Source organism: Dermacentor silvarum, chromosome 5, assembly GCF_013339745.2.
Source record: "Dermacentor silvarum isolate Dsil-2018 chromosome 5, BIME_Dsil_1.4, whole genome shotgun sequence".
In the NCBI taxonomy this organism is placed as follows: Eukaryota; Metazoa; Arthropoda; class Arachnida; order Ixodida; family Ixodidae; genus Dermacentor; species Dermacentor silvarum.
The window spans coordinates 17,668,546-17,687,053 of record NC_051158.1 but is presented as its reverse complement, the minus strand read 5'-3'; the positions used below and the strand labels follow the sequence as shown (position 1 = coordinate 17,687,053).

General features: G+C 43.0%; 1 protein-coding gene across 3 annotated transcripts; it reads left to right on the top strand.

Annotated features, from left to right (window-relative positions):
• The first annotated feature begins 4,645 nt into the window (after positions 1-4,645).
• LOC119452973 (probable endonuclease 4) lies at positions 4,646-17,344 on the top strand. 3 transcript variants are annotated; one of them, XM_049667451.1, is made up of 8 exons: positions 4,646-4,781; positions 5,537-6,133; positions 6,856-7,016; positions 11,190-11,325; positions 12,136-12,180; positions 13,930-14,061; positions 14,129-14,233; positions 16,023-17,344. In XM_049667451.1, the coding sequence occupies exons 2-8, from the start codon at positions 5,551-5,553 to the stop codon at positions 16,199-16,201; spliced, it is 1,341 nt and encodes a 446-aa protein (XP_049523408.1). In that variant the 5' UTR covers positions 4,646-4,781; positions 5,537-5,550; the 3' UTR covers positions 16,202-17,344. The 3 variants fall into 3 exon arrangements, with proteins under 3 accessions (XP_049523408.1, XP_037570867.1, XP_049523407.1); XM_037714939.2 differs by having other exon boundaries at positions 12,085-12,180; XM_049667450.1 differs by lacking the exon at positions 4,646-4,781 and adding an exon at positions 4,882-5,210 and having other exon boundaries at positions 12,085-12,180.
• Positions 17,345-18,508: the final 1,164 nt, after the last annotated feature.

The window sequence follows — 18,508 nt, the reverse complement described above, 5'->3', positions numbered from 1 at the left end:
ATAAAAAATTGCACACGTCACGTGTTCGTAGAGACGCGCTCGTGCCACCGCCGGCTCCGACGCCGCTCATCAGGCCATCGTCCCCGTACCGTCCCTCCCTCTGCGAAGGCGCTGGCGGCACTGGCCCACTACCAGTAGGTGCGGCGATTTCGGTGAGTGCTGTCGTGCGCTCCGATGAACAATTGCCACAATTATTCATAAACGTATCTTAATCGTGACAAAAAGTGTGCCAAGTGTGCAATCAGGCTTTCCAGTAGCGCACCCAGGATCTCTGCCACGGGGGGGGGGTGACAGTTTGCCAATAACATCTAAAAAGCACTAATTTCGATTTCTTCACTGGAAATTGTCAAAAAATGCGCTTTTTGCGAGTGTGCAGACGATTGCGCGCCTTACATCTTAGTTGCAGTACTCAAATGCGTAAGGAAAGAAAAGGGGTTAAACAAAAGGGGGGGTTAAGTCGGCCTCAGGGGGGTTTACAACCACCGAATCCCCCCCCCCCCCCTGTCGGTGCGCCACTGAGGCTTTCGCCTTAACGCTTTACAAACGTGTAACACTTGCTTGATTTGTTTTTCGCTTTCTTTTCATTCTTTAATATTTTGGGAGTACAAGTCGATCGCTCGCCTCATGATTACGAGCCTGGATATTACGCTTCCATTCTAATGAATATAATAATATCTAATGATTGCCTGAAATGCAGCGTGTGACGAACACATACGCCGGCGCATGGTGGCAACGTCTGTGAGTCTTTCTCATTTGTACGCAAAGCGTCAAATATAATACTAACCTTATAGTTTTTATTCAGCATGCATGCGATCACGGCTCATGATATCTGAAAAACGTGAATGCGTGTATTTAAGAAATATCGCGGTCACGTCCAACATTCCTTGTGTTTAAGGTATGAAAGCTAAATGCGATCCAGGTGACATGAATTGCATGCATTCATATATTGTTTGCATTTGCCCCCCTTCCACTCCTCCCCACTCTCCGCTTTTCGCACCACTATAGGCTTATTCTAATGATTCAAGTACATCCTTGTCGCATTTTACAAGTCACGGATAAATTTGGTCGTGTTATGAATCTCATTATATGTAGCAGACACACGCGCTGGCTAAGGCTACACGAGTTACGTACTTATTGTACGAGTAAACTCATGGGTACATTCTGCAGCGCCACACTTAGACAAGAAAAATAAAGTTCTTTCGTTTTACATCCCGTCATACTAGAAGAGCTGTCAGTGCGTAGTGTCGCGGCGTCGCCTGCAAAGTGTTGGCTTCTCCGCAACGCAGTGGAGCCCATTTTGACCACGTGATGGCGTTCGGCGAATAGCGGTGCTTTAGCACAGAGAAATCGGAAACTATGATTTTTAACGAATAGACGAGTAATTACGTGGTGTCAATTCAACTGCAAGTCATGCCAATAGTCAAGCAATATAAATACCTCGGCGCATACATAAACGAAGGAAAGACTTAATCAAGCACCCACCAAGATAATCTGAAAATAAAGGGGAAGCGGAACGCAGCAATAATGAAACGTGGAGCACTGTGGGGCAACAATTAGTACGAGGTGGTGCGTGGAATCTGGAAAGGGTAATGGTGCCAGCGCTAACGTTCGCAAATGACATTCTATGCTTAAAATCGGACATCTTGTCGGGGTTGGAAGTTAACCAAAGATCGGTAGGCCGGTTGGCTTTGGAAGCGCCATGGTAATACCACAAATGAGACAGTGCAGGATGGCATGGGCTGGGCCTCTTTTGAAGTCAGAGAAGCGCAGAGCAAAATTGCTTTTGAAGAAAGGCTCAGGAACATGGATGAAAATAAATGGGCGGCTAAAGTGCACAAGTATCTGTACCTGAAAGCGTGGATTCAGAATGGAAGAAGAGGTCAAGAAAGTCGGCAACCAAGTACAGAGTAATTGAAAGTGTAAATAGACGACCAGGAGTCATCGGAGAGAAAGTTAGAGAAATAGAGACAGCGAATTGGATGCAAAGAATGGAAAGAAAAAGGACCATGGAGATTTACAATAATGAGAAGAAAGAAAATAGAAGGGAAAATGTGTACGATAACGCAAAGTGCAGTGCCTTGTTATTTGAGGCTCGAGCCGGTTGCCTATAAGGACCAAAACATACCGGAAGAAATATTCGGAACTAGATGAGGCATGTGTATGCTACAGCAAAGATCCGGAGACCACTCAGCATATCCTAATGGTATGCGAAGGGATTCACCCAGTGAGAACCTTAGGTAATGTACACCTTCCAGAAGCGCTTGGGTTTAAAGTGGACGGAAGCACCAACCGGTCAGCAGTCGAGATGAGCAAGAGACGTTTAGAGTATTGGTTGAAAAAAAGTAGGGAAGACATTGATACGACCTGACCTCTTACAGTCATAGGTAGCGGTACAAGGTAGACAGAGAAATTTCGAAGGAAAAAAACAAGAAGATTAAGGAGCTGTATAAAAAAATTGCTAGAATGAAATAGAATATACCTAGAATAAAATAAATAATAAATGAATAGAATAAATAGAATAAAGTTGAATCGAATGAAATGAAATAGAATAAATAGAATGAAATGGCATACCTTATTCAATCAAGCAGGCTAGGTGACTGTCACCGCCCCGTTCCAAAGGGGATGCCCATAAAACGTCATCATCGCTAGAATCGCTGGAAGCGGCGCGAGCGGCCGGCGGAAAACGGTGGCGCAACTCTGGCTCCCTAAAGGGAGCTTATACAGTAACCCTAGTATAATGAGATAACCCGAGCGCGATCTTGACAGAATGCATCCAGCCACAAGATGGACGGCCGGATGCAATTGTGTGACAGGTTTGCAGGTGTGCCTGCATGGCAGCTGGTTATGCTCTGCCCGATCAATACAACTTACATATACGCATGCGCAGATCCAGGGGGCACGTCCGGATATCCTGTCTTCCACCCCTCCCTTAATATTTGTGTGCGGATTACACTGATGAGGGACAAGTTGTTGTCGAACCTTGCGTTTGATGTCTCGAGTTTGCTCGGCGGTGTGGTTAGCAGCATACACCCGCCCATTGTTGCTTGCGATTCTTCGAAATTAAATTGATTCAAAATTAAATCTATCCGTCACGTAAGACAATGAATGGCTCAAACCACTTCAAGGAATGACTCATACCCTCGTAAACGCAGCCTCCCCATTACGACGACAGAAGAGAAGTCAAATTCTACGCTGGAATGATGAGCGGCAACGGAGCCAGCTGTGGAAGACGACGACGACGACGAACGCGGGAGCAGTGGCACGAGTGCGTTCGCGCGGTTGCGCCAACGTGTCAGCTGCGGAAGAAGACGACGACGCTCGAGCCATTGCTGATGATGATAGTTTCTGCGAACAGACACGGACGTTCAGACTAGACAGTGACAAGCTTCGCTTGTAAAATTCATCATCAATCCATATCTCAAAGTCAGACCTCCCAACATGAAAAATTACCACAATCTGCGCCAGCATATCCAGTAGGCCCTGAAGGAACATTGGCAAACACATTGTCTAGGATTGGACGCGAGTGAGCGAGCACAGAGGTGCGCCCACTATCTTTCAGCATCTTCGCCTGCTCACGTTAGTTGCAGCTTCAGGCTATATATCGTCTCCAAAAGGAACAGGCAGACAAAGAACTTTAATGAAGGTCCTGAGAAGCTCCGCTGCCCCCTCTCAGGGAGGCGACGAAGCCGCGAGCCGCACCCACGTCGGGACGGGGAGACCGAGCTCCATGATAACAAAAGAGCAAACTTGCTGTCTCCTTAGATGCGTAAGCGTTTTAAAACACGTCTGTTTCATAGTTGCGATTTCGACAGAAGCTCACTACAGTGAGCACGGGGGTGTGCACTCCAGTGTGCGCGCGCCTCTGGATTTAAGACAATCATGTTTTGTCAGACAAGTCACCCGCCATGGTGTGAGTTAGCGGGTACGATCCCGGCCGCGGCGGTGCCGCATTTCGATGGAGGCGAAATGCAAAAACGCTTATGTACTTAGATTTTAGGTGCACGTTAAAGAATTCCAGGTGGTCAAAATGAATGCACAGCACGATAATACTGCGTGCCTCATAATCACATCGTGTGGTTCTGTAACGTAAAAACCAAGAATTAAGAATTTAGGCGATAACTCGTACCTACTCGGTGCACCAGAAAAAAACTGTGTGTGTGTATATATATATATATATATATATATATATATATATATATATATATGTGTGTGTGTGTGTGTGTGTGTGTGTGTGTGTGTGTGTGTGTGTGTGTGTGTGTGTGTGTGTGTGTGTGTGTGTGTGTGTGTGTGTGTGTGTGCCAGCAGTTATGTTGCTCTCGTAGTCGCAGAGACAGCAGGGAACGCCAGGTACGAACTGAAGCAGAAGGAGGAACTAGCAAAATACTGTGCTTTCCAGGAAACAGAAACAAAGAACAAGGACAAAGGTGTCAATCTTGGAAAATTGGAAAATAACTAGTGGACAAGATCAGCAGTATTAGGGAACACGTCATCACTGAGGGAGAAAAGGTCAGATAAAGGAAAAGTGGAGGGAATGGAAATCTGCAAAAAGTGGGGGTGCAGCGCAAGCGAAACGGCAAGTGTAAGACTGAGCAGGGAAGTGGCGCCATCCGGTTTCGCTTTGACGAACGAAACTCGCCGCGCCGGGGTTTAGTGCTGTGCGAAAGCTCACGGAAAAAGGCCGAAGGCCGCAGGTCTCAACCGCATGCGCTTCTTGGGCCAACCGCGAGTGGATTGAGAACTTGGAGGAACGCACTGATACATTGTAGCCGCTGCTGCTTCTGGTATGGCCGTTATCGTCACAGCGTGTCTAACCTGACCGCAGCTTTATACGCTTTTTGATCTCTTTTAGCGGGCTGTCCGCGCGGCTTGTGTGTTTTGGGCGGCTCTGAAGGCGCAAGGTCACGACGCCGTTGCGGCGAGTGGCCTTGCGGCCGGTGGTTTCAGTGCCGGTGGCAGCGGAGGGCACTCGCTCGAGGTTTTCCGCGCAACGAGCGAGCGGCGTACGAGAGCGCCACCTCGGTTGGCGGCGACAGTCTTCTTTTTTTTCTTTTTTTAATGCCTCGTCACAGTGGTTCGCGGTATCCTGGTACACTACCACGCGCGTTGCAGGGCCAAGCCGCTCTTTATCATTTTGTTTGCGTGTGTGGCTTTCTTCGGCGCTCTTTAATTATTGACGGGCGCCAAGATACGGCATCACATTTTTCACGTTGGTATGGCCTGGGTAATTGAATCTACGATGCTGTGCGCTCCAGGTGTTCCAGGCGCAGCCATTAGAGTGTGCTGCTTAAGCAAATGCTAAAGCTAAGCTCTGCCGGGTAGCATAACCGGAACACGCAGTACTTGCGCTGTGACTTGTCGGACATGCAGGTCCGTCGAAACTTGCCGTCTTTGAATATCTATCTGGCGCCATGTACCCTCCAGAACACTTGTGGTTCGGTGACCAGTGTCTAGTTTGTTGGAAAGCTATATGACCTGACGATAGGTGATGTACAGTGAGCACTTCATCATTGTTTTGTTTTGTTGCATTTTGCTGCAGGGTTAAATATAGAAATGTCTCCACGGAAGACGAGGTCCTCAAGCAAGCAGGCTTCAGCCGCTTCGACTCCAAAAGCAACTTCCAGAAAAAAGTTGACAAAGAAATCATCTGCTCAGAATGGCCACAAGAAGTCGCCACAAGACAGCACTAAGACAAAGGCTATGCCAGCTAAAGAAAAGTCATCTAAAAAAGCAGTTGTGACAAGCACTCGCAAGCAACAGGAGTTTGTTGGAAAGAGCTCAAAGCCACTGAAGGAAGATGTCACTGTGAACCAAGAGACACCTGACAGCACCAACAAGCCACCAAGTAATGGATTTGACAGTGATGTTACTGTAAAGGTAGAACCTCAAGAGGCAAAGAGCGTAGACAAAGCTTCTATCACAAGGGCTTCTCCCTCAAGAAAGCTGCCAACCCTTGCAAAGACAGTGCCTTGTCAACCTATCACAGTGAAGCGTTCATCTTCGCCTGTTGCAGCTGATGGTGCCGCAGACTTGCCCAAGAAGAAAAAAATGGATGGCGCAAAATCACCGGCTAAGCTGTCAAAGAAAGGAACTGCAAAGAACTCAAAGTTTGTTGGCGCCCACATGTCTGTGAGTGGTAAGTTGATGTATAGGTACGCGAGCCACAATCTTGCGCAACCCATCCTTCCTATCTTTTGTTGGCACGTCATTAGTGCATACTGCTTGCCAATTCCACATGGTACTTGCAGATGTCTCAAACATTACTTTGCACAGTAAAAAAAATCTCTTGGAGCCTAATATAGCTAAAAAAAAATATTTGTGCCATCAAGAAACTAGCTTCGAACCTTATATATGACGCTTGACATTTCTTGAACACGGCACCTATACATTTTTTAATGGCATGACATGGAAAAATGTGGGACACTTGTTGCTTGCTTGGAAGACTGCAAATTGCAGCATGTTCATAAGTTCTCCACACTTTTGACCAGCCAACTAGCTGCTTTAATTGCTTTGAGGACAATGTTGGAGGAATTGATGACCTACTCATATTAGGCATTGCCTGTCTTATTTTATCACTGTGTACCTTGACAGTTCAGGGAGCAGTTTGGCTGGCTTTGTGCATGTCTACAAACAGTTGGAGAGTCTTAATTAAACCATTTGTTGTAAATTGGTGCTTGTGTGTCCTGTTCTGTTCTTGCAATCCTGTGTGTTCCACGCTATTTGGCTTTTTAATTATGTACCACCCGGCCTTAATGTCGGTATTAATGGAATTAATATTCTTTCAATAGCACAAGCTCCTGTTGTGGGCGCAGCACTGCATCTTGGTACTTCATTATTGCACGTAAATTGCTGTTTCAGGTGGACTAGAACTTGCAGTAAGCAGAGCTGCAGCAATGGGAGCCAAGTCATTCGGCCTTTTCTTAAGGTCACAGCGCCAGTGGGCTGCCAAACCACTCTCTCAGGAGACAGCTAACCTCTTCCGTGATGCATGTCGTGAGCACAACTTTGCACCCCACCAGGCAAGTTCATAGTATCGTTCTATAAATTATGAATGAGAAATGATCCCAGATCACAGCCACCTCTTGAAGAGAGAGTGAAGGAAGGAAAGTTACTTTTCTCATCTGGGGACTACCCTACACATAGGGAAGGGTATTGGGGATCAAAAGAGAGAGAGCAGACAAAACTGCAGACTGATCACATGCACTATACTGCATTCCATACATAGCACACAATGCTGTGGAGACTACAGCAACTTTTCACACTACCTGTGCTCAGAACCATAATGTAGTGCATGTCACATGACAAGAAATAAGAACATGCTATGTAATTTCACATAAGTTACAGTCGCAACACATATGCAGCAAATGCCACATAGATGATATTACACATTTAAGCCTAATAACCACGGAAAGATGAGCCAAGTGACATGTTTGTATGGCCATGCTTATTTCACAGCATCCACAGCACATCGCCTGCGTTTGCGAACAAAACATAGTTCTTCACATTAAAAATTTATATTCTGGGGTTTTGCTTGCCAAAACCACGATATGATAATCAGGCACGCTGTAGTGGGGGACTCTGGATTAATTTTGACCACCTGGTGTTCTTTAACGTGCATAGGTGTTTTTGCATTTCGCCCCCATCGAAATGCAGCCATCACGACCGGGATTTGATCCCGTGCCCTCGGGGTTAGCAGCGCAATGCCAAAGCCACTGCACCACCATGGCGGGTAGTTCGTCACATGCTGTAAGCCCAAGACAAACAAACAATATGTTATTTGATGTAGCATTAACTCCATATGTTATAGTTATAATATGTCAAGAAGATAGTAAAATAAATTGTAGATAGAAAGCCAGTTAACTTGAAATGTGCTGAAACATACATATCTGCAAGGGCACTGCTTATGTACATTTCGCAGCATTGCGTGCTAAGTATGAAACAGAATGCAGGCAAGACTTAGCATGCTTATAGTTGGGTACTCGAGTTCATTGCCTTCGCATACTGCAAGAATGCTCATGTGGCTTTCTGGGTTTACGATGGGTAAGGCCAAGCGCCCGGAACCTTAGCTTTAGCAAAAAAAAAACAATCGTCCTGTCAGCCAGCATTATTAATTCAATCGGGAATCGAAGCAACACGTCTGCTTGATAGCCTTCTTGCATGTGCACTTGGTGCACATTGGACAGTTAGCCACTGTGACGTGAGAGCAGTATTAATTACTAAGGCTACTCCTTAAAGCAAGCGAGTAGATGCATTTATGGGAAGAGAAATGTTACATTTATTCCCTGGGCACTGCTTGCAGAAGCTGCAGAAATTTATCTCAAAATGTTTTCTTGCAATATAAGTGAGTTGTTTGTATGCACATTGCAGTAAAGTATTGTGCATCTAAAATGACACAGTTGTATGTGTATCATTTGAAGTTCACTTTCTGGTGTGAATCATTTCCAAAGGGACCCTAAAAGTGAACATTAAATTGAAATGTATGTGTTATATTACCGTTTCAGGCAGCTTGCAATGTTTATTTTTCACAGCTCAGTTGTGAAAGGATGTCACTGTTGTACAATTCATGTTGCCCACAACAATTTGCATTGGAGTCCTATGCTGGACACAGGGCCGCTACAGCATCCATATAACCACCATGTGGATCAGAATCAGAAATGTTTTTATTTCCTACAAACTTTGTTGGGGGTGCTCCGGGCGAAAAGCTGTGACATAACGCTGCGACCCATAATGGTGTCCACTTTATACCACCATCAAGAACTAATGCAGCTACAATATTTTGGCCCCTGGTATACGGGCTTACACTGGTACGTTGGAGCTCAACCAAGTTAACCAGCACTCCATAGCTCAGATCTGCGCCTGTAACTCCGTCTTCTGGCTGAGATACCACAAGCTGAAGCAACACTTCTGTGCTGCCTGCTGCCCTATGTGGTGCTCAGGAATGCTTACTCATACCACATTGGAATGGCTGACAGCTGTGCTTGTGACTATTGTGGCTGCTAGGAGAGGATTAGGCATTTGTTCTGCGACTTCCGTCACTACAGTGCGACCAGAAATGAGTCACTGGTCCGGGCTATTCTCGACACAAAAGGCATTAAACTAATTGCTTCGCATTTTGAGAACATGTGGACTGATTGATTGATTTTAATACTGAATGCTGAATTGCATTTGTGTGTACTGTTTATACAATATAGTGTGTGTGTGTGCGCGTGCGTGTGTGTGTGCGTGTGTGTGTGCGTGCACGCGCACTAAGGAGAGGACTGTACATGCTTGTATTTTGTAATCCGGTTGTTAATAAGTTGTAAGAAGCATAGGCATGCATACAAAAACATATTTAATTTGATTTTCCTGCTGGTGACTGACTTTCCCAGCTGAAATGTCAAAAGGCCTGTCCCCCGCCAAAAGGTCAAATTAAATGTTTCTTTTTGTATGTGAGCCTGCACTTACGACATTATATACTTATATGATGCCACCAGGTGCTGCGAGCTAGCCTTTAAAAAGAAAGAAGTGGTTTGGGACAGTGCGTGCTCTTGCTCGAAGATCTTAGACTAGTGCTCACTTTCTTTTCTGGTGCAGCACCTTTTGTAGTACCTATTGTAGCATGTGACAATGCATATATATACAGGGTGTCCAAACTATCATGCACCAAGATTTTAAAATATGCAAATGCCACGTAGCTGGGCAGAACCGAGGTAATGTTGTTTGCCGCCGCGACTGGCCGCTCGAGGCACTTTGCGTGTATTCGCGGGCTTCCTTCACGCTCGGAAAAACACTCTTATGTAGCATGTGTTGAGCAACAGAAAGCAGTATCGGGAGTTTTTCATGTTACTGTACAATTTTCTCATTGACACTTTTCATCTAATTATAATATTTGAGAAGTTGATTCATTAAGACTAATTATGTAATTAGGCAGAATGTAAAAAATAACCTGAGTATCTCCAAGCGATGGCAAACAACATTACCTTGGTTCTGTCCAGCTACGTGGCATGTGCATCCTTTTAAATCTTAGTGCATGATGGTTGGAGACACCCTGTATATGTTTACACAATGCTAAGTTGATCGAAATACTTTATTGCAGCGATAGTTCAGTGATGGCAGAATACAGCTGTGCTATAGCATGGATTCCTAGCACCCTTGAAAATTTTGTTCAATTGTTTTGTTACCACTGACTATAATGTTGTTTTAGTGTAGGGTCTGTAGTCTGTCTGTAGGACACAGCTAGTCACCTAGCCATTAGATGAAACTGAAAGCCATCTTCAAGCCTAAGTGCATACATTGTCATACACACTTTTAAAGCGTAAACTTTCTTTGGCGAGCTCCCCAGCCCTGTCATGCAAAACGTGTAATGCCTTGTATCTGCACAAAAATATGTAATTTGCAAAGTTAGGACATTTAATCGTTATGATTGTGTAAATGTAGACGATTGGTAGCTTTTTTAAGTGGTAAGGAACAATTTAAAGCAACAAAATACAATAAAAAGAGAATACCCATAGAGATATATAGGGCTCCTTAGAAAATGCATGGGGAAGCTTATAGTAGGGGTGGGCCAACTGAAATTTGGGTGTGGGTCAACTTGAAATTTGAAAGCGGGCCAGCTTGAAATTTGGGTGTTGGCCTACTTGAGATTTTGAGGTGGCCCTACTTGAGATTTTGGGGTGGCCCAATGTCCAATTGAGATGCTCAGCAGTGTCCTTCGAGTTATGAACACCTCGTGGGCAAGCGAGCGCATTGAGACGTTTGGCGCGTTTTCATCAGGCCTTACCAAGGCGCAGTCAGAACGCAGGCAAGAGCTTGTGCGGACAAGGAACGTGCTCATAACACAGGCTTGCGAGAGCGACAGCGAGGGTGACTTGTCATCGCGGCGATGCACTCGCCCATCATGCAACACCTCACGTGTACAACAACTGACACTAAACAAAGAAATACAAAAATTTAGCGCCCTTGTGTTTTCGTTTTTGCGTCTTTTCTTTAAAATGAACTCATTAAGAATTAAGACGAAATAATGTGCTTGTTGCAGCAGTGGTTAAGGATATATTTTTCCAGTATTTAAGTAAAGGCATCCGAGTAACTACCTACTTGCTTTTGATAGTGGAACGTGAAATTGCAGGGGTGCTAGTAGCTCGAGAGAGTAAGACAGGTGGTGGGCAACTTGTCATGGAAAAAAAACTTCTCATTCCTGCTTCAATTTAAAACAGATTCTGCCGCATGGATCATACCTGCTGAACTGTGGCTCCCCAGATCCTGTTGTTCTAGAAAAGAGCCGGGCAACTTTGGTCGATGAACTCAAGCGTTGCGAGATGCTTGGTCTTGTTTACTACAACTTTCATCCAGGTGTGTTCATTACAGCTCCATTACCATAACCATGTAGTCTTGTTATAGCTAAACGGAGTAACAGCACACTGATGGGACCAATGGATGGAAACGGGCGAAGTGCTGACTGTCAAATTTTATTGTGCAAAAGGCGAAGTGTAAAGGTGCTGGAAAGGAGAGAAAAGAAGACAAGCGTGTAAGATACAGAGCAACAAACAGGCACCAATCATGCGGGTTGAAGACAATTTCTTCGGAATGCCGCAAGTTAGCAACACCAGCGATACACATGTGCACTTGTAACCTTTCCTGTTGATGCAAAATGCTTCCTGCATTCCGCGTGGACATTGGTTCCGATGATGCCCTACTATCTTGCACTGATTAAGCAATGCCGCACAACCGCACTGGGCTCAATGTGATGCAAGGTGGCTGCCTACACTCCGCTTGGCGTGTTCCGTGAGGCGGTTGATGATACACTGGCCATTTTGGCCGATATAGCAACAACTGCACGAAAGGAAGATGTCATACACTATATTGTGGCAGCAACCTTTGTGGTGTTGGCCAGCAACCTTTCTGAACACTTTGTGGCAAATAGTGGAAAATTTAGCAGTCAATGTTTTAACCATTTCTTTCCATCCGTCCTGTCCCATTTGCTGTTACTCTGTCTACCTGTAACATATACTAACCAGCTCAAGTTAGCACTCTTCTGTAGTTTTTACGGTGAAAATAGCGTGATATATTATGTTAGCAAGTTTGGTTAAACAAAATGGTGTGATCCCACAGGTTCAACATGCGGTGTGATTAGCCGTGATGCATGCATGGATCTCATTGCAGAGAGCATCAACCAAGCGCACAAGGAGACGACATATGTCATATCAGGTGAGGCGTCACAAGTGTGATGCATAAGGGCAAACATAATTTTGCTTTTCTCACTGTTAATTAATGAAATCTATATCTGTGCTACAATGTCTTGCAGAGGTTACATCAATGGCACAATTGGAGCTTGCAGCCATTTGTAAATCAGTGATCTCTTTCTAACTCACTAGCACGGTGCAAACAATTGCTTTTAAACTTTTTAATAGTGAAACAAACTACCGCACTCACTTCAGTGACATTAATATTTAGGGGAATTCAATGGTACTATTCAAGCTTATATGGAGAGATTTTATTTGATCCCTTACTTGGTCTGTAGGATCTTCTTCCTGAAGACACCTTTCGATCAAGTCTTGTTGAGAGTGATGCTAACATTTGAGGCATAATAAGGAATTAATTTGTACGTACAGCCAACTGCAAAAGTTCTCGGAGCATGGAAGTAACAAAAAAGTTAATTTTTCGCTGGATTTCACTGTACAGCTGGGAATATAGGTTAGAATTTTGTGTGGTAGTCATAGGAAAAAGTATCCACTGACCTTTTCGATTCAAAATTAGGTATTATTTGTGACAATCTGATTTCACTTTCTGTATATTCTGTGCCAAAAAAAAAACTTTCGTTGTGAGGATTTAATTTGTGAAACATTTGCAAAACATTTTAAAGAGAAATGGTGCTTTCCAACCTGCCTTATTCTTAATCGATTTCCAAAAAAAATGTCTGCAGCTGGTAGCACAATTTTGCTTTAGGTGGATTACTTGAAATAAGAGGACTGCACATGAAACTGCAATTTGCATTTGACGAAGTTTGCACAGTTCCACAAATGAACTTTGGTAGTTCCTATGGACACCTTTTGTAATTTTTGAGTTGACGCAACGTACTGCAGACGTCTTGTCCACTTATCAGAAATCCTGAGATTAGCAAAAGTCCTGAAATATCTGCTCAGAAGTGCGACAAAGTGCATAGGTATTCCACTACATGTTTTTCAAAATGCTCTTCTTAAGTACTGGGAGCAAAACAAACTGTAAATTAAATGTATTTAGTGGTGTGTCTTAAATGTGAATATCTCAGACCTATTACTAGCCTAATTACTTCTCACCAAGTGCACCCCATGAAAATTATTACTATGAGATAGAAAGAATACGCAGGTGGCATTTGTGATTTTTGTGTTGTAGATTCTGAACAAATGGAAGTTTATTATCAGCCAGTATTAACATTACATAATCATAGTACAGTATTAAGATTCTACAGAATGGCAGCTTTCTATAGATACAGGCAATACTGAGGGCAAAAGCACATTGTCTTTCTCGTGTAGATCAGGCATCTAATAGACTGCATGTACACTCAGCCAGAAAAGTTTAAGAGACAAGGGTTCCATAGCAAGTGTGAATTTTTGCTCTTCGTTAAGGTATAATGCTCCTAATTTAATTAATCACTGTGTAGGTTGTAAAGGTTAGCACATGCTAAAACTTTGAGGGTGCTGGTCTTGGGGGAATGCAGCTTTTTTGTGAATCCTGTGTTTCATAAGCTTTTGTGGCCATCTGTACCTGCGTATCTCTCTTTGTTCTATTTTCGCACACTGCAATTTTACCTTCATGATCCAGTTGCCTTACAGTCCATTCTATTAGACTGGAAAAAAACATTGGCTGTGTGGTTGCTCGTTTTGGTTTATATTGAGCGTAAGGGTGTTAGTCAATCTCTGTGCATCTTGAATTACATCTCTCATGCAGCTCTGATATGCTGTATATTCTATGTCTTAGTGATTGAAAACATGTGCAAACAAGGAAATACACTTGGTGGTGACTTCCATGAACTGCGTGGAATCATAGACAGAGTGAAGGACAAATCAAGGATTGGTGTCTGCCTGGACACGTGCCATGCCTTTGCAGCAGGTTAGTCTCTTAACATAATGCTGCATAGCATTTTGAGACCCTCTGAACATTGTATTTGCAATTCTAGGCTATGACTTGGCAACACAAGAAGGATTTGAGAAGATGATGAATGACTTTGAATCTATTATTGGATTGTCGTACCTGAAAGCTCTTCACTTGAATGACTCAAAAGGCAAGTTTGTCTTCAGGTGCCTGCTGTGCTGTAATTGTGCTTCAACACTTACAAGTACTACATACAACTTTTGTGCAATGATGCTTCTCCACATCAAGTAGTTTGTGGGCTACTATGCATAGCAGGAGTTTGCATGATGAACAGTGCTATTGAAGTTTCCTCATGCAAAATCATCTTAAAGGGCTATTTAAGGCATCCAGACATGCTATATGTAGGTACAGCTAGAAGGCACTGTGATTATAGTGTTCTTCTAGGGTACCCTTGTGACCACATCTGCTTGGTCTTGTCAAGGAACTATGGATTAAAGGAATGGGCATGTAAGGTCAGGACTTGCAGAAGGCATCTTCTGCTGTAAATGGTGCCTGGCCCCCTCCTAGGAGGCCCTTTTGTTGTGAATTTCATATTGTGGTTTTCCAATAGTCTTTAGATTGCAACAGTGCTAATAGACTTGTGCATAAATCACATTGGACTTTCTCACATTGGAAACAGGATCTGTGCGAAGTGCATGTGTATGTGATCAGGGCCATGTTGTCATATTCACTTTGGCTAAGCAGTGAAGTGTCTGTTTCTTGTGCAGATACACTGCACCCTCAGCTTAAATTGAAACACAAACAGGGTGGAACAGTGGTTACACATAATTGCATTGAAGTATGATGTGTAATCACTCTGTATGCAGTTTCTAAGCATGTAGTATGTACATTTTGGAGTCTGAATTAAACCATCGTGGGGATAAATGCAGGTTAACCGGGAAATCGAACAACACATAGGAGTAGTTTCGCGATAGTTTGCATTTGAATTTAGGCTGATACTACATGAGTGCCTTGCTCGATTACCTAGTTTGGCCCAAAGCATGAACACTGCTGGCATAGCTAGAGCAACATTGTGTATTGGCTACTAATGAGACTATTATTATTATTATTATAGGCACATGATTGTGCATTCTATTTACTTACTTGCTTTAAGCAATGTTTGACAATGAAAATACATGGTGCTTTTAGCACTCAGTGATATTGTGTCCTCTCACACAGAAAGAGAGACAAAGCATTTGATGACAGTGCTTATAACATTTTCAACTGCACTGTTGAGGGTTAAATATGTATATGAAGTATGCGTGCATTGTGCACATCAGTGCACAATGCACGCTAACCTAGCAAGGCAACCATCAGTCAAAGAATCTAACTTTTTTACATTAATATAGGCGTGTCACCTATGCGCTTCCCTGACTTTACCTTTCAAATTATTTTAGAATCTTAATGTTCTTTGGCGTGTGAGTGTGATTCAAACTCTGCATTCTTGGAAGTGCACACCAGCACACTATATTAGCTGGCACCTCGTAATATCTTGGGTGAGAGCGTAGGAGTCGCTTAGTTGCTGCACTAATCTGGTTATTCTAACAATATCTCACTGACGAAAGCTTTATTAATTGTACTAATTGGCAATGACACATTTCCATGCTAGTGACCTCTATAGGTGACCTCTATCTTATAATAAGCAAAATGTCAGTAGTATTCAGTGACGTACAATACAAAGCATCTAATTTTCAGTGCTTTACTGATTGTGTGTTTTATGTAGCTACATGTGTTTTATGTAGCTACATGTACTTTGTGATTAAAGTGTTTGGCAGGCGACAAAGTTAGTCTATGACAGCATTTCATGAGCACATGCCTGTTTGCACTTTGGCTATGGCTACAATACATGCAACCAGTTAAAGATCACATAGATCAGCAGTTCCTAGGAGATAAAAAAATGCAGCACAGCTTCTGAAGATTAATTGCTTTACTGATTTCAGGAAAAGTCGGCAGTCACTTGGACCGGCATGAAAACATTGGCCATGGAAACATTGGGTTGGATGGATTTCGACGAATTATGAATGACCCTCGACTTGACCATCTCCCTATGATTCTTGAAACTCCAGAGACTGACTATGGTGTTGAAATTGCACTCCTAAATGGGCTTTGTTCCTCATAAGTGCGGTAGCAATCATATCTACCTCAAGCGGGCTTGCCATTGCACAGAGCCGACGTCATTAAAATAGCATCTTATAAAAGAAGCTGAAATGATTTTAAGGTTGTGAACATGCATTAATAGTATTAAGTATTGTGCAAGTAAAGCATAGGCAACTTTAAATAGTTTAACTACCAAGCATAGGTTTTTTTAAATATGTGCGCAATGCTGCAATGCTAATTTTTTTGCAGTGATGCATCTAACTTGTTTTGTAGTGATGTGGGAAAGGGTCTGGAATTTGTTTTTTACAAGTTTCAATTGCCAGTGAAACATTTGATGAATGATGCAAGGCAGTAGATTGTTTTCTCAATGAGGGATTACGTTATGTTTCAGCAAAGGCGACTATATAATCACAACCTCAAAATCATTTTAGCATGCTTTTGAATTACTGGCTATGTAGTGACCTGATTGTTCTTTTCTGAACTGCAAGAAAAATTAAACATGTTGCTTTGAAAACACAACCGGAAGCACACCTGAGCACAGCACCACACAACCATTTCCACTTGTTGCCTAAATCACAAAGAGCTTATTATTTTTCGAAGCTTAAAAACCATTTTTTTTGGCATTGTTCCTTTTTCAATTTGCCTAGATTTGAATCTCCCAAACTAAAAAAATGCCTTAATGATCATTGTGAGGCATACCTTATGGGAACAGCTTTCTTACTTATCCCGATTATACTAATCGCATGCTTTCATGTCCTCAGTCACACATTATCAAATGCCATCGGTACAATTTCATACATTTAGATTTTAATGCAACAAAAGAGTCTAGACTACACAAAACAATAATAATAATCACTGATGTGGATTAAACATTAGTCAATTTAAATACAGCTTTTAAAAATAAAGGATGCAAATGGGCTGCAAGGAGGTTGTGTCCCCTAATCTAAACCTTAATGTCATTCTCAAATGGACATGCCGGTAGTCATCCTTAATTTTATGTGCCCTCCAAGGTGCTCACATATTAAAAGGAAAAAAAAAAACTTTTTTTTTTTTTTTTTGAGTAGGGCACTACATATACTTTTCACTCAATAGTTCCAACCAACCTGCTGAAAAAATAAACGCTACGAAGTAGCTCTGCTGCAGAGAAACGTGCAGTTTCAAGACACTGCATTCACTGCAGACACAAAATGCAGCATTTATAAGCCACACACCTTTCTTTAATGTATACCTGCAATTATTCCATGAAATGAAAGGAGTAGCTTCTCCACATGTAGCCATTGTTACTGAAGGGATTTGAATTATTTAGAGTCATTCATTTATAGTCAAAAACCAGTGATTAGTTCATAGTTAATGACAGGTCAAGAATACAGAGCCAAGAGGCCCTGAACATGGATACATGCACCAGTGGATTCCCTTGTCCTGATCCTCCTTTCCTTCCTTGTCCTCTGCGTCTATGTCCCCATCTTTAGCTACAATAGGCGCTTCCTTGTCCTCACGCCCTGCTATGAGAGCTTTAACGTTGTCTGTATTCCTTCACATGAAGGGATCAACCGAGCCATTTGTGGCAGGCATAGGTGGGCAACCTCACAAGGTTATGACTTCATGAGGGCAAACTCAACCTCATTTTGTTCTCAACCTTGCAAAGTAAGGTGACATTGAAAGTGTGAGCGAGCTATCACAAATTCCCACCTCAACCTCGTGCATGAGTTTGAGGTCAAGTGCAGTTGAATGCTCAGTGAGGTCAATTTTCGAAATGACTTTTCTGCAACTAATTGGGTGTAATATCCAAGCCACCTTTGTCAGAGGCTAACCTATGTTAACACAGTAATGTAAGTTTAAGTATGGGGGAAGAAAATTATACATTCTAAATCAAGTACCCAACCTCAAACTTGTGACATCAAGTTGAGTTTAAGGACTCGACCTCAGCAATGAGGTTGAGGTGAGGTAGCTAGCAACTGCTGAAAGTTGGTCTACTGAAAGCATCTCAACCTCTGGGTTGAGGTTGATTTAGGATGAGCATGTTAAATCAGATTGGAGGAACAGGCGAGGTCGAGCCTTGTGAGGCCATTTGCCCACATTTGAAGACACCTACCCACATAGCAAGGGAGGAGAGGGGGGGGTCAGGGAAATTCCTATTCTAATCGGTTTTTGACTGGCCCTTTTGGGCTGTTCATTCTCATCACCACAAATGCTGATTTTAACTGTGCGTGCTGCATGAGAATGGTGTGTTACAAAATAACATAGCCAGACATATTGTAATGTTACCCCAATCAGACAGGCAAACTTATGAAATAATATCCGACTGGTCATTTCTACTATAGTTGTGCAA